The sequence below is a fragment of the Pavona decussata genome, unplaced genomic scaffold, assembly GCF_977016875.1.
Source record: "Pavona decussata unplaced genomic scaffold, jaPavDecu1.1 SCAFFOLD_21, whole genome shotgun sequence".
Lineage (NCBI taxonomy): Eukaryota > Metazoa > Cnidaria > Anthozoa > Scleractinia > Agariciidae > Pavona > Pavona decussata.
The window spans coordinates 874,405-887,500 of NW_028145444.1; the positions used below are offsets into that span (position 1 = coordinate 874,405).

Below are 13,096 nucleotides of genomic sequence, written 5' to 3' on the forward strand. Positions count from 1 at the left end.
TGCGCCGGACGTGTAATCTTGAAGCCCCAGGTTGAAGTCCCGCTCCAAGGCCACGCTTTGTAAATAGCCAACCCGATTTGCCTCCTACCAGTTGGGATTTTTAACAATGCTATTTTCAGTTTGCATATTTATTTCACTGGTTTATAGTTTCCCCAAGTAGCGCTACAACGCTAAATACTTTGACACTTTAATAAAATCGTTTATTTTTTCATTTTTTTTTTTTAAATAAATGAAGTCTTCGATTGGCACTTGGCCGATTGAATAGAATACCAAACTAATTCAACTGTAAAATTGCTGTAAGTCTCTGCAGATCACTTTCAGATCTCTTTCGTTTTAGCCTCTTGCTACACATAATCTATGACGTGACTGAAAACCAATCTCCACTCTCAGCTTTTGTCCAAAATGATCTAGAATATATTTATGGGATAGGTGTCACTGAGTCGGCCCTGGTGACGAGCACCAACAAGGGCGAAACGGCTGTGCATTGCTGCTGTCGAGTCTTGGGCACCTAGCCCCACCTTAACGCTCCGCCAAAAGATATTTGCAGTGCCTAAGGTAATTTTACTTTAACTGTGAACTACAGTAGACTTTCAAATGCAATCAATTTAGTTGGACGGGTAGAAATTAGAATTGATCTGTCGATGAAAAAAAAAAAATCATTTCTTACAGCAATTTTCTATACTTTGCCACCATCTTGGTTTTATTCGCTTGGTTTTGATCACTTTCGGGTTAAGTAGGTGGTAAAAATAATTGCTAATTCTTGTCTCAGATCCTTGATGAACTCTCTGCTTGTCAAAACCCGAAGGAATATATTGGCAGAACAGTTTTTCCCATTATGTTTTTTTCAATTATGTTCTCGTGCTCGTCTTGTTCCGCCTCGACTAGCCTTGTGGCTATTGCGGGTCAAGCCCCTTATATCATCTGATTTTATAAATTTGTAAATAAATTGTTGTTGTTGTTGTTGTTGTTGTTGTTGTTGCAGTTTTATTAGTGGAATCTCGATTAGCCCTCTCCTTCCCTCTGCCCTCCTCCCCCCCCCCCCCCCGAAAAAAAAGAAATGATAATGTGTTTCAAAGTGACAGAGTTGAGTGTTCCAAAAGCGTTTATTTTGTCGTTTCTGATAGGTTTGTCTATACGAAACAGTTACTACAGAACTTGGACACTTCTGGAAAATCGAGGAACTTAAGAAGTCTTTGTTTCCAAAAAGACCTTTGCTGAATATCATAATAATCAACAAAGGTTCTTTTCTGTAACTCTGAAGGAAGCCGTCCAGAGTCCACGTTGTCGATTCTGATAACAATAAGACTCCGATCCCGTTTCTCTACAAGCCGATCTATGGCGAGGCCCAGTTCGTAGGGAAAGTAAATACTGTTCACAGAATTGTTTGAGAACAGTGCTATGACTTTGTAGCTGTTTTTCACACTGTCGGCCATATTGTCTAGGAATGGCTTCCCTGGGACAAAATCTCGGTAGTCTACACAGCATGTTAAATGGTGCTTTTCTTCAAGGAAAGGAAGAAGCTTGTCTTTCAACCACAGTATGTCTTTATAGCTGTAGATTACGAACGCGTGGTATTTAAAATCTGCAAAACGAAAGCGAAATATCATTGAAACTCAATATCTGATCAAACGTAACTGAGGACAAATTCAAGAAATGTGATTTTATGTTTTAAGCTTGGTGAATAAATGATAGAGGTAATTAATATTGTGGCTGAAAAGCCCTGGAAAGGGAGCTTCAATAAATGTATGTAAATGTATGTAGATATTTTTTCAGTCAGTGACACGGGAATTCTCGCGGAAAAAAGTCTAGCTTCCACGAAACTCCCATTAAACTCAGTAGTACAGCATCCGAACAAGTAACTAGAAGGTTCCACTTCTGTTGGAACTTTATGTTCGCTTTTTCTTTTTTTGTTCTTGTTTTCCCCTCTTATGCGTATATATGTGTCTGTGTAAGTATGCATACTCTACTTATTCTACGTATTTTCTCTTATCTAGTCGCTTAAAAATGAACGAATGCGTTTACGTATCTATTAACTTGTACAGTCGAACCTCCCGTAAGCGACCACCCATAATGTCAAGGATATGTGGTCGCTTACGGGAGGTGGTCCCTTACCAAAGGTCAGACCACAGGGGTCTAAATTTCGGGTAATATACATATGGTAATTTCGGAGACCTAACCCCTTTGCCAGTACTTATCGAAACCCAAAGTAATAACTTTTCTTAGCCAGAAGTATATTAAGACTGGTCCAAACTTATTTTAGGCAAAAAATCTTAGGGTCTATGGTGATCATTGTTTGTATCTCACAAATTACTTAATACAGCGATTGAGACAATAACAACTCTTTTATAAAACCTATGATGTATGTGGTTACAGGCATTAAAAATACCTGAGGGCCCGGTTGCAAAACAATCTCACACTTGTGCGTCGATAAGTTTGGAGCTAACAATCTGACTGCTGCAGGACAGTTCAACGCACTTCAAACTCTTAGGGGCCGCGCGTGTTATTAAGTATTAAACCATTACACACTGTAAGACAGCTCAACACGCTGGATTCTCCTACAAGGGGTTCAATCTGATTAAAGTTTATATCAGTGTACAGTATAGTGTTTCATTGCTAAACTATATCGGGAGACACTTCCGGTAGCTCCGACTGTGAGATTTAGGGCGTCCGCTGCTATGATGTGGCCAATATGTTACAGGGACACATTTTTTTCAATTTCCGCCCGTGAGAGATGCAGCAGATTGTGTGCAGCAAGTTGTTGCCTACAGGAGGTTAAAAACAACTGAAAACTTTAAACAGTTACCCCTAAAAGTGGTCGCTTACGAGAGTTGGTCGTTTACAAGAGGTGGTCGCCTACGAGAGGTTCCATCTATACTGATTTGACTTGAAAACGTTAGGTATTTTGGAAAAGCGGTCGCTAATGAGAGGTGGTCGCTTACTTGCCTAGTTCCTAGGCCTCTCTCTGTAAGTTTTTCATCTCGGTCAATCCGCTTCGGGTACGTGGTCCAAGCGAAAAGGCGAGGCCTAGACAAAAATCAAAAATTGAGACAAATGTCTCAAATTGAGACAAATGTCTCAATTTTTTTGGCGCGAAATTTTACGTTGAGCGCCTTTTCGGCGAGCAATTTGAAGGTAAGCATAAGTTTATTTAACTGGGAAATGAGCGATCGGCTTCACCGTTATAATCATCATGTTGTAATGTAAGGCTCTCTATTTTCAACCGGTTATTTACTAGGTTTTTAGAAAGCGAGCTAGGGAGTGTGACCCAGCACTTTGGTAGTTTAACAACACCTTCTAAGGAGAAAGACGAAGGTAAGCCTTCTTTAAGTAGAAAATATTGTATTTCGCAAGTTCATCAATGGTACGGACTCTGAGTTCTAAGTGATTCTGTTCAGTCCCAAATAGCATTAGCGAAGCTGCTCTGAAAGAGCAGTTTCTATCTCAGAAGGTTTTGAGCGCAACAAATTTTCGCATAACGCTCCGTCGGAATAAGGTCGGAAGAGCTAAAAGCGATCGCACTGGTCCATGCATTACTTTTTTCAGGAGTTTGCAAAGATGGCAACAGTCGATCTACAATTACACATGCATCCACAAGGGTTTTGGGTTTATAGACCCGTAAAGTCCGCCATTTTGAAAAATAAAACACACGCATGCGCAGTCTGTTTTTGTCTAGGCTTTCCCCGGTCGTTTGCATCGGATACGTCACCGAACCGAATTGACCGTGAGCCTGGTGGTCGCAAAGGGAGGTTCGATTGTATTTATATTTACTTTTATTCATTTATTTAATTTTATTCATGTTTGTAAAAATTATTAAGTTCCACAGCCCGCCTCGACTAGCTCTGCTATATGCGGGCTGTGTATTCCTGTAAAAGATAAAAGTATATTTATTCTCTTACATTACATAAAATTAATTTTCAAAGAGACAATGTGCCATATCATGAGCAAATTATCTTAAACTTTAGTCAAAGACACAAAGAAATGACTTCAAATAGTCAGCCCGACTATTCAAGCTAGTATCCATTTTCATCTCGGTTAACCAAAGTCGAAAACGTGCCTTGTTTCCTTGCGCTATACCAGCCGTGCAAGGACGGTGCCTACTAATACCGAATTATTTTTGCGCGGTTTATGAGTATGCGGGAAAAGAAGATCTTGGCAAGGGCTATTGGAATCCAAAAAAGATAATTGGGGGTAAAGCCTGGTTTACACGTACGACGCAAGCATAAGCATAAGCACAAGCATAAGCACAAAAAACCTACGTGTAAACCGGTGCGACGCAAGCATAAGCATAAGCATAAGCGCAAGGAAAGGAAACTGAAAAACAGTGACAAGTTGTCAGCGTACAATCTAGTTACTCATGCGTTGCCATTTTCCGCCATGTTGGAATCAAATCTCGGCTGCTCCTGTGCTTGCATATATGACGTTATGCTTATGCTTATCGCACGTGTAAACATCCTTGTGCTTGTGCTTATTCTTATGCTTGCGTCGTACGTGTAAACCAGGCTTAACCACGCATCTTTAAGAACGGAGGCGCAGTAACAATAGTAAGCACCGTCCTTAAAGTAAAATTTGGCCATTTTTATCGTCTTTCATTAAAGGAAGAAGGTCCTTTGGATTTTCCCTCGATGCCATACATGTAGTCCATTTAAGCAAATTCAAATTAGAAGAAAAAGTTGTCACAAACACCAGCTTAAATACGAACTCGATCGTACGAAATTAATCAGAAAATAAACACACTCGCATAAACAAGCAATAACACAATCTTGTACATAAATAAAAAACCACAACAACAACAACAACACCGCACGGAGACAATATGATTATGAAACCTCTTGAGTGGCATTTGCGTCCTGTGCTGTTTATAATGCTGTACTGGTGGTTCTAACTGCGGTACTTTCCTGTGGTACTGTTATTAGACTGTACAAGGTGGTTCTTCTTTTGAGTTTGTGGGTGAAAACCTAACTTGTGACCACTCAAATGAAAGCTACTGAACAGTGAATGAAAATCAAAACTACAGCCAGTCAACTGGAAATGTTTAGATACTGCTTTTCTGCGATGTTGTTGTGTCTAACTGGTCAACGTGCCTCTAAGCTTCACATGACATGAAAATGTAAAAGATGGTTTAACGTTCCTTTCTTTAGGGAATATAATACTGTTCTTAAGTGTAGGTAATACAAACCTGAAGGTAAGGTAAGGCCTGGTTTCTTCTGACGGAAAAAGTACACCAGGAAGCTAAAAACCAGAGCAAGTCCAACCAGGATTCCAAGCGAAATGGACACATTTACAGTTGTGTTACTGGATTCTGGGGAGAGAGAAATGATTAATCTGATTACAAATCAGTATTCATTTGAACATAACATGGTTAAAAATCCCAACTGGTAGGAGGTAGACCAGCCGGGTTACTTGCAAGCGCGGCAAAGGATTTGAACTCGGGGCTACCGAGAAACAACTCCGGCTAGCAGCCGAAGCGGGACTTGAACCCGGGACCTCCGGATTACAAGGCCGCACCCGGCTAGCCGCTCTAATCCATTGTTAGAGCAGAACACCGGAAAAAGTCAAAGACTTTGTGGGCATATAATAACAAGATCATAAAGTGCTGTTTGACCGTTTCATTGCATTTCACTTATTACCTTTATATTTACACAGCCTCTTTTCCAGGCCTAATTGTGCTTATCAACGGGCGTCAACGGGTGACGTCACGCTCGACGGTTATAAAATAAATAAACCCCTTTCTGGCTTGCTGGTATGTCGGCTGATTATGTCCTTGGCTGAGAGATTGTCTTCAAAATTTCACATTTGCCCTCGAAGCTTCGCTTCTCGGCCAAATATTCATTTTTCGGACAATCTCTCCGCCGCGGACATTATCGGCCGACATACCAGCCGCCTGAAGGGGTTTATTTACTAAGTAATCATAGTTTTTATTCATTCAAATAGGCCATTTCCGAGTTGCTGTGAAACTCATCATGAAAGCGAGACTAACTGCAAAGTTTTTATCATGAAAATAAGTTTTCATTCGTATGCAAACAAAACTAATTTTCATACGAAAAGCTTTTGCACTTAGCCTCGCTTTCATAATGCGGTTCACAGCAACTCGGAAATGGCCTTTTATTTTTCTATTTCTGATTCACTGAGAACCACGACTATTTCTTCGTAAATAAGCACTAACACTAACAAAATTTGGGAGATTTACGTCATTCATCCACTACTACTAAATTGACAAATGATGTCAGTGACACAGCATCTCAGGTGAAAATGTCAGTGCATAACAGCTTGAGAAAATGGCCGGAAGATTTTTAATGATAAGGGAAGACGAAATAGCCGAATTACTGACTGTCAGTTTTAGGTTGACTGAGTATCCTTGAGTAAAAGGTTTTAAAGGCTCAGTTTCACCCATTATGCTTTACAGCCGTTTATTACTGTTTAAAAACGCTTCTATTGTTTAATCTTGCGATCTGCTTGGCTTACCACAATATCTACGCTTCACGCGTATTCAAAATAAATGAGACCGGAAAAATCGGACTGGTTGATTTCGTTTCAGTCGCTCTGATTTATTTCAATCTCTGCAAAGCGCTCGAGTTCTTTGTACTCCTTTGTGTAAAAGTCTCGGCGAACGAAAGTCGAGTCCTTGACTGGAGATGAAAAATTCAGGGCAGTGTTCTCAAAAGAGTTTTATCAAAAGAATACTGTTGCTGTTGCTTGTGATGAGGTGCATACTCCTGTTCATTGCTAAGAACATTAATTTGTTTACCTGAGAGGGGGCTAGTCATAATACCAGTCCGGGCTTCCATACAGTAAAGCAACCCGCCCAAGTTTTCCATACAATATTTCTTGATCTTTGGTCTTGCTTTCCCCTGTGAAAGCAGCCTCAATTTACTAAACTAAACCCTGCACTACTAAAACGTAACAATCCTTCAATCGTCTTAGAATACTCTTATCCGTTACAGAATTACAACAAGAAGACAAGATATAGTTACAAATGAACATTACATATTTAAGGATGTGTAGCCAAGATAGCCGCGCAGTTGCTGATGTTGGCATTAGTATTTATATTGGGGTTTACAATATTACAGTTATAAAGATTTTAAAGGGGAAGTTGCTGTCATTTCAAAATCCGAAAATGTTTGTCTGTCAGCAGAAACAAAGAAATAATTGTCAAGTTTGTTATAAATTATCACCCCAGTGCAATATAAAACTGTCGTTTAGTGCCTCTAGCCAGAGACAGAGTAGTTCGGAATGGATTGAAACTTGAAAAATGTTAGGCTAATGTTTTTCAAGTTCTCCAATTTTTGTTTCCCAAATCCGCTAGAACAGATCACGAGTTGTTCCTTTCAAAAATTGAGTTGATTTCTTTCCTCTCATCATTGTAGAATTGTTTGTCAGCTGATTGAAGGTGTTATTTCATCATTTTTAACAAAAACTCCATGATACTTCCCCTTTAACTCTGTACTCAAAAATAACAATAAAATGAAATGAAATAAAATAAAATAAAATAACGAGTTATAGAGGAAAGTTATCCGTCCATTTGTGGATGGTATTTGATGTTTCCCACTAAACTTACGTGAAGCTGGTAATGCAGTTGTACGTGCTGGATTAAACGAGTTTATGTCAAAAACGTCTTGTGAAGGAGAAAAAGGGACACCAAGAACCTTAAAGAGTACAACATAAAAGAAATGTAAGTAGTCATTTTTTTAAGAAAATGCTTCTTGCAGTAACTGCAGAAAAATGTAAGGCCTATCGTCTATCATTGTGCATTTATTAAACCATAATTTAATACCGTAAAATTCCGAATATAAGCCGTGGGTACACATCTATCATTTGTTTAAAGGGCCTTTGAGGGGGTTTATTGTAGAGGAGGGGGATCTTAAAAGGGGCAAGGTTTATTAATGGAAAGAATTTAGGTTTCAAAATCGGTTGGATTTGACAACGAAATGCCTGGAGCCCTAAGCTAGCAGCTCAAAATGTTCAGGGAATCTTAACAGCCCATGGGCTTTTATTTGGGGGTGTGGGGGAGGGGGTGGGGATGCGCTATTATCGAAAAGAGTGTAGTAAGTGCAAGCTTATATTTTGGGAAGTCGTTTAGCTGAAAAAGTACGGTAGTCAGTCTAAGCGAAATTTTGCGATAACTAAAACGTGATCGCATGTTTGTATGTACCGTTCTTCATGTAGCACGTTCGAAATTTCTTGAGGACTTTTGTAACTTATAGCAACAATAATACATGTATACAAGTTGTAAGTTAGCCGGATAAGATGGCCATGCAAGATTTATAAACAGAGATAAATATAAACTTTTAAATGCGGTGTTAATACTCACCGATAAAAGAATAGGATCTGGGTATCTGTAGCCATATGAAGAGATATTATTTCTGATAAACGTCTGGTTCTAAAATGGATGAAGAGACAAGGAATCACAAAGGAATTTAACGAAACCAATAATGCAAGGGTTCCCATCTCAGTGTACGATAAACAGAAGCACAACCTCAGAAGCAATGCAAAAATCGTATAGAAACTAGGCAAAAAGTACGAGAAAGAAATACTCTTCCATGTGTGCTTATTTCATGGGAAATTTCTTCTTATTTTCAAGTCGGATTCGTACAGTACTGCGCGTGCGTCGGCCCCTTAAGCAATGCCGTCGACGTCGACGACGGCGCAGCAGGTTAAATGAGCAAAACCAATTGCTCTGCAGATGTGATATATATCTCGATACATTTCTTCGCCTTCCTCTTAAAAACAACAACTTAAAATGACCAAATTTATACAACGTTTATTTAAACACGGTAACAGTTAAAGCTACAAGCTTGTGGGCCCGTATATAACATAAAATCCAAAATAAAAAACAAATTTAAGCTAAGGCTATCTGCGTGGAGAACCTTAACTTGAACACCACTCCTACCAGTTTAGTTCCTAGATAGTTTGAACGAGTGAAAATGATCACGAAGTAGCTTAAACAACATGAACTTATATCTTCAAGTAAAGTTTTCGTTGCCGTTGTCGCTACTTAAGTTCCCTATTGTGCCGGAGCATGCGTGGCTGCCATATATAGGGAACTTAAGTACCGGACGTTTTTGGGGCGACGGCGACGTCTACAAACGAGCCAGCCTGGGTAAGAGGGCGCCGTCGTTCCCGCCAAAATCCAACCTTAAGCAAAGAGGTGTTTTTGCGACGGCAACCCTTTCGAAAACTGCCTTGAAAGCTTGCGAAAACCTCTGTGAAAAATGTCTTTTCGTGAACCAAGAGAGATGCTGTTACTAGCATATGATGGTAAAATAATTTCTGATGAAGAATTCTTGGTCTTGTGGAAGAGCTGCCGTTCTAAGAACCCAGATTTTCCGCACAGTTCGCACGCAAGATTTGATCTTGAAGACATCAACGAAACCGAATTTTTGGCAGAGTTCAGAGTCGATTATCGAGCCTGTTCAATCTTCTCTGGGTTGACTCCCAGAATTTGTCACTGTCTGGACTGCCTTTCTTGGACTGAAACAATTCGCTAGCAATCATTTCACGCAACAGGAGAATGTCGTGGTCATATGATTCCATTACAGGTTGTTTTTTTGATAGCCATCTCCACGCTAGAGGCTTAAAAGTTCAAAAAATGACTGCAAATACTTGATAAGCGCCCGTACAAGCGCCAAAACGATAGAATAATATTTTAAGCATCGATAAGTACAAAAAATTGAGGGCAAAATGATATAAAGGAACGAAAATCATAAAGGCGAAACTCACGTTTTACAAGCGACGTCAAAATAAGCAATACAAAGTCGGCGCCGAGTCGCGACGGCTGACCATGTCGGCGGGAAACGTGAATCGGAAGTAAATTTGAGTTCCGGTTGCCGTCGCCCCGTAGAAAACGTCTGGTGCTTAAGTTCCCTATAATGGTGACGGAGTAATCCTCGCAAGCCAATATTAACAGGTTATAATTACTGACCCTCATAATATCCTATTGTTCTCTCTCTGCATTAAATCAACGATTTCAGCCTGAGGAGCGTTACAGTTCAGGTTTGTGTAAATGTCTGAGGAAAACGCAAGCGGCCCTTTTTATAAGCTGGGAAATTATCAGGGGTAATTCTAAACGATCTAAAAGAGTCAAAATTGCACTAGACTAACTGCAGTGCAATATTTTTAATATTGCGGCGGGCTCGTTATAAACCACTTAATTGAATCATATATTTTTGATCAGAACCTAGAGAGGTTTCTAAAATGAATAAAAGGAAACCCGACCGCAGCGAAAACGACCTAACGGACGTCCATAAATTTACGTGTCCGGGGAGGCGGCGTGGCCCAGCGCCTAGGGCACCGGACTTGAAATCCGGAGGTCCCGGATTCAAGTCCCGCCTCGGCCACGCTTGTAAATAGCCAGCTGGTTTACCTCCTGCCAGTTGGGATTTTTAACATGTTATGTTCGATTTTATTACTAATATTTGTTTCCCGTTATTTCTGAGTGGAATGCCTGTAAACTAGCTTTGGGTAGCTAAGTACATTTCCACTATAAACAAAACCAACTTGCGGCAGGCGTAAACTAGGTTGATAAAACAAAATGATACGAGGAAAAATCCACGCATGCTAGAAACCAAAGGGGGCGAAACGATAATGGACAAAAACAACCAACAAGAGGAATAAAACCAAAGTGGACGGAATAGCGAAAACGATATAACTAAGGACAGGAACGAGGCGAAGAAAACTGCTAGGTAACAAAATATGCGAGCGGGGCGACAACATATAGAGACACCTAAATGACAAAATTAGGCAAAGAACGTGGTAAAGTAAAGACTAGGCGATAAGTGCGAAAAACATAACATAAAAATAACAGAAACTAAACCGCAAGCAAGGGACTAAAACGCCTAAAAGTACAGCGCATAGCTACGAAAATTAAACAAGGAGCGTAAACATCTAGCCAACTTGAACTTGGGCAACCGTAGCGCCAGCCGGCGCTCGAGGTTGTTGTGTTTGGGCTTGAGGTTGTTGCAAGGTGAGCTTGAACTTGTTGGTCCTGCACTAACGAATCCTCGACCAAAGTTCAAGGTTCAAGGTTCATTTATTTCACACTATTTACACAACATTAACATAAAAAGTAAAGTATTACAACAGATAATTACAAGATAAAAAATAAATACAGTTCAAATTATAAAATGTGTGTGGTGGTTAAAGTAGCAAAGGCTTTCTAGTTGACCACCACCTACTTTAAATAAATATTTTATTGAATATTAGAAGATGTAGGAGATGTTTATAGAGCCTAGGATTAATGTACAGGAGAGAATTACATTTGTGTAAATTAAGGTATGTTAAAGATATTCTGAACCGAGCAAGAGATCTAAACAGGACAAGCTTAATGAAAGAAGAACAAAGCGAAAAATGAATTAAAAAAAAAAAAAAAAAGCACACACAAAAAGCAAGCAACATACAAACAACCAACAACAACAACAAACAAAAGGAAAGGAAAAGGACAAGGATCTGACCAATCAGATCAACAGAATCTCTATAATCACCTGAGTAATTATACTAATGTGTTATATACTATGCTAATATTCTTCATCATGGCATGAAAGCCAACGGCACTTTTCACATGTACATGTGAGATACACATGTTCCACGGACATAAAGGTAAAGTTGTAGCGCTTTGTAATTACCAAGTTATAACAATGACTGAATTGTGTAATGATAATTAATACCACTGCTAGACAATGTATGCTAATTTCATTGTTCGCATAAGAAACAACAATGTGAAGGCGACCGAAATCGTTGATTTAATGCGGGGAGAGAACAATAGGATATTATGAGGGTCAATCATTATAATAGATAATTACTTCGGCAGTCAGTGCTATGAGAGATGTTGCCCTTAGCTGGCTGTAATATCTCTCATAGCACCGACTACCTCAAATAATTACCTAATAATTAATTAAAATCTCGTTTTTGTTAGCCTGTGAACACAGCTGGGGCGTTCGTGAGTTAACTGTTAAATATGCGTAAGCGCCAGAAATGACTGTAAAGCCTCATTAAGTGCTACTATGACCTGCATGGTGTTTGGTAACTAAAACATGTATGAAAATGAAGTATTATTCAGTGAGCGACACGGGCATACTTGGAGAAAAAGGAAATCCCAGTGCTCCTATCTGGAGTCGAACCTAAGACCTTCCGATTACTTGTTCGAGTGTTCTACCACTGAGCTACAGAAGACAAGTGGGAGCTAAGGCCATTAAACTAGGTTCACAGGGTAAACATGCTGCATACTGCTAGGATTTGAATGTCAATGTGTGGCATATGCGCAATGGAATAAACAATTCTAATAAGCCGGAAAATTTTCTCCTTACCTTCGGACGCAAAAAGCACAATGCTGGGGTCATAAACCTATCGTTGAACATAATTCCAAGGCGAATGAGAATACCAGTCCAGTTTCCAAGTGAATCTAAACAAAGAAATTAAAAGCAGGCTAGAAGAAGTTTATCTTTCCCTGGAGATGAGCACAGTAACAGCTGGTAGCAGGAGATCCCAAACTTCTGGTGACCTGTAATGGGTCTATAATCTCACTCCCTGTTGCCCCCTTCATTCCCCTCCACTCAAAATACCGCCCTCAGGAAACTCAATGGGAGAACCCCTGGGCAATTACTCTTACCGAACCAGTTCCAGAAGCATTTGAATTCCCCGCTTCTGATTGGCCAGAAGCTGGGAATTCAAATGGTTCTGGAACTGGTTCGGTAAGAGTAATTGCCCAGGGGTTCTCCTGCTCTTACAATAAATTTTCGCCCACGAAAATCTCTTCCACCCGACTAACCGCCCCTAAGCCTCCGAGGATGGAAACACAAGGGATTTAAACTTATCGGTAACAAAATTCGTTTTAATTAATTAACTTTGTTTTAGTTCATTAATTAAGTTTACTGGGAAGCAGAGAGATTTCCAGTGACTACAACAACACGAAAACGCGCTCAGTTCCCTATAGCTTTCTTCGCTACAATTCGCTACGTCCGAAAATCCGTCTAAATCCCTTCATTTGGCCTTCTCTTTAGCAAGTGTAGTGCACTTTACGCTGCATGAAAACTCGCTGACTCATGTACGCATGGTAAAGTCCGTCCTTACCAAGCCTTTGACATAGTATCAAAGGTAATGCGCT

General features: G+C 39.9%; 1 protein-coding gene across 2 annotated transcripts in view; it reads right to left on the reverse strand.

Annotated features, from left to right (window-relative positions):
- Nucleotides 1–1,084: 1,084 nt before the first annotated feature.
- LOC146486090 (uncharacterized) overlaps nucleotides 1,085–13,096 on the reverse strand; it is a 19,816-nt gene continuing 7,804 nt past the window's right edge. For both annotated transcript variants that reach the window (XM_085098320.1, XM_085098312.1), the window contains exons 5-9: nucleotides 12,300–12,394; nucleotides 8,309–8,377; nucleotides 7,556–7,643; nucleotides 5,177–5,299; nucleotides 1,085–1,582 (exon numbers count right to left, since the gene is read on the reverse strand). In XM_085098320.1, the coding sequence (XP_084954446.1) occupies nucleotides 1,131–1,582; nucleotides 5,177–5,299; nucleotides 7,556–7,643; nucleotides 8,309–8,377; nucleotides 12,300–12,394 (827 nt within the window). In that variant the 3' untranslated portion in view covers nucleotides 1,085–1,130. The remainder of the gene's footprint in view (nucleotides 1,583–5,176; nucleotides 5,300–7,555; nucleotides 7,644–8,308; nucleotides 8,378–12,299; nucleotides 12,395–13,096) is intronic.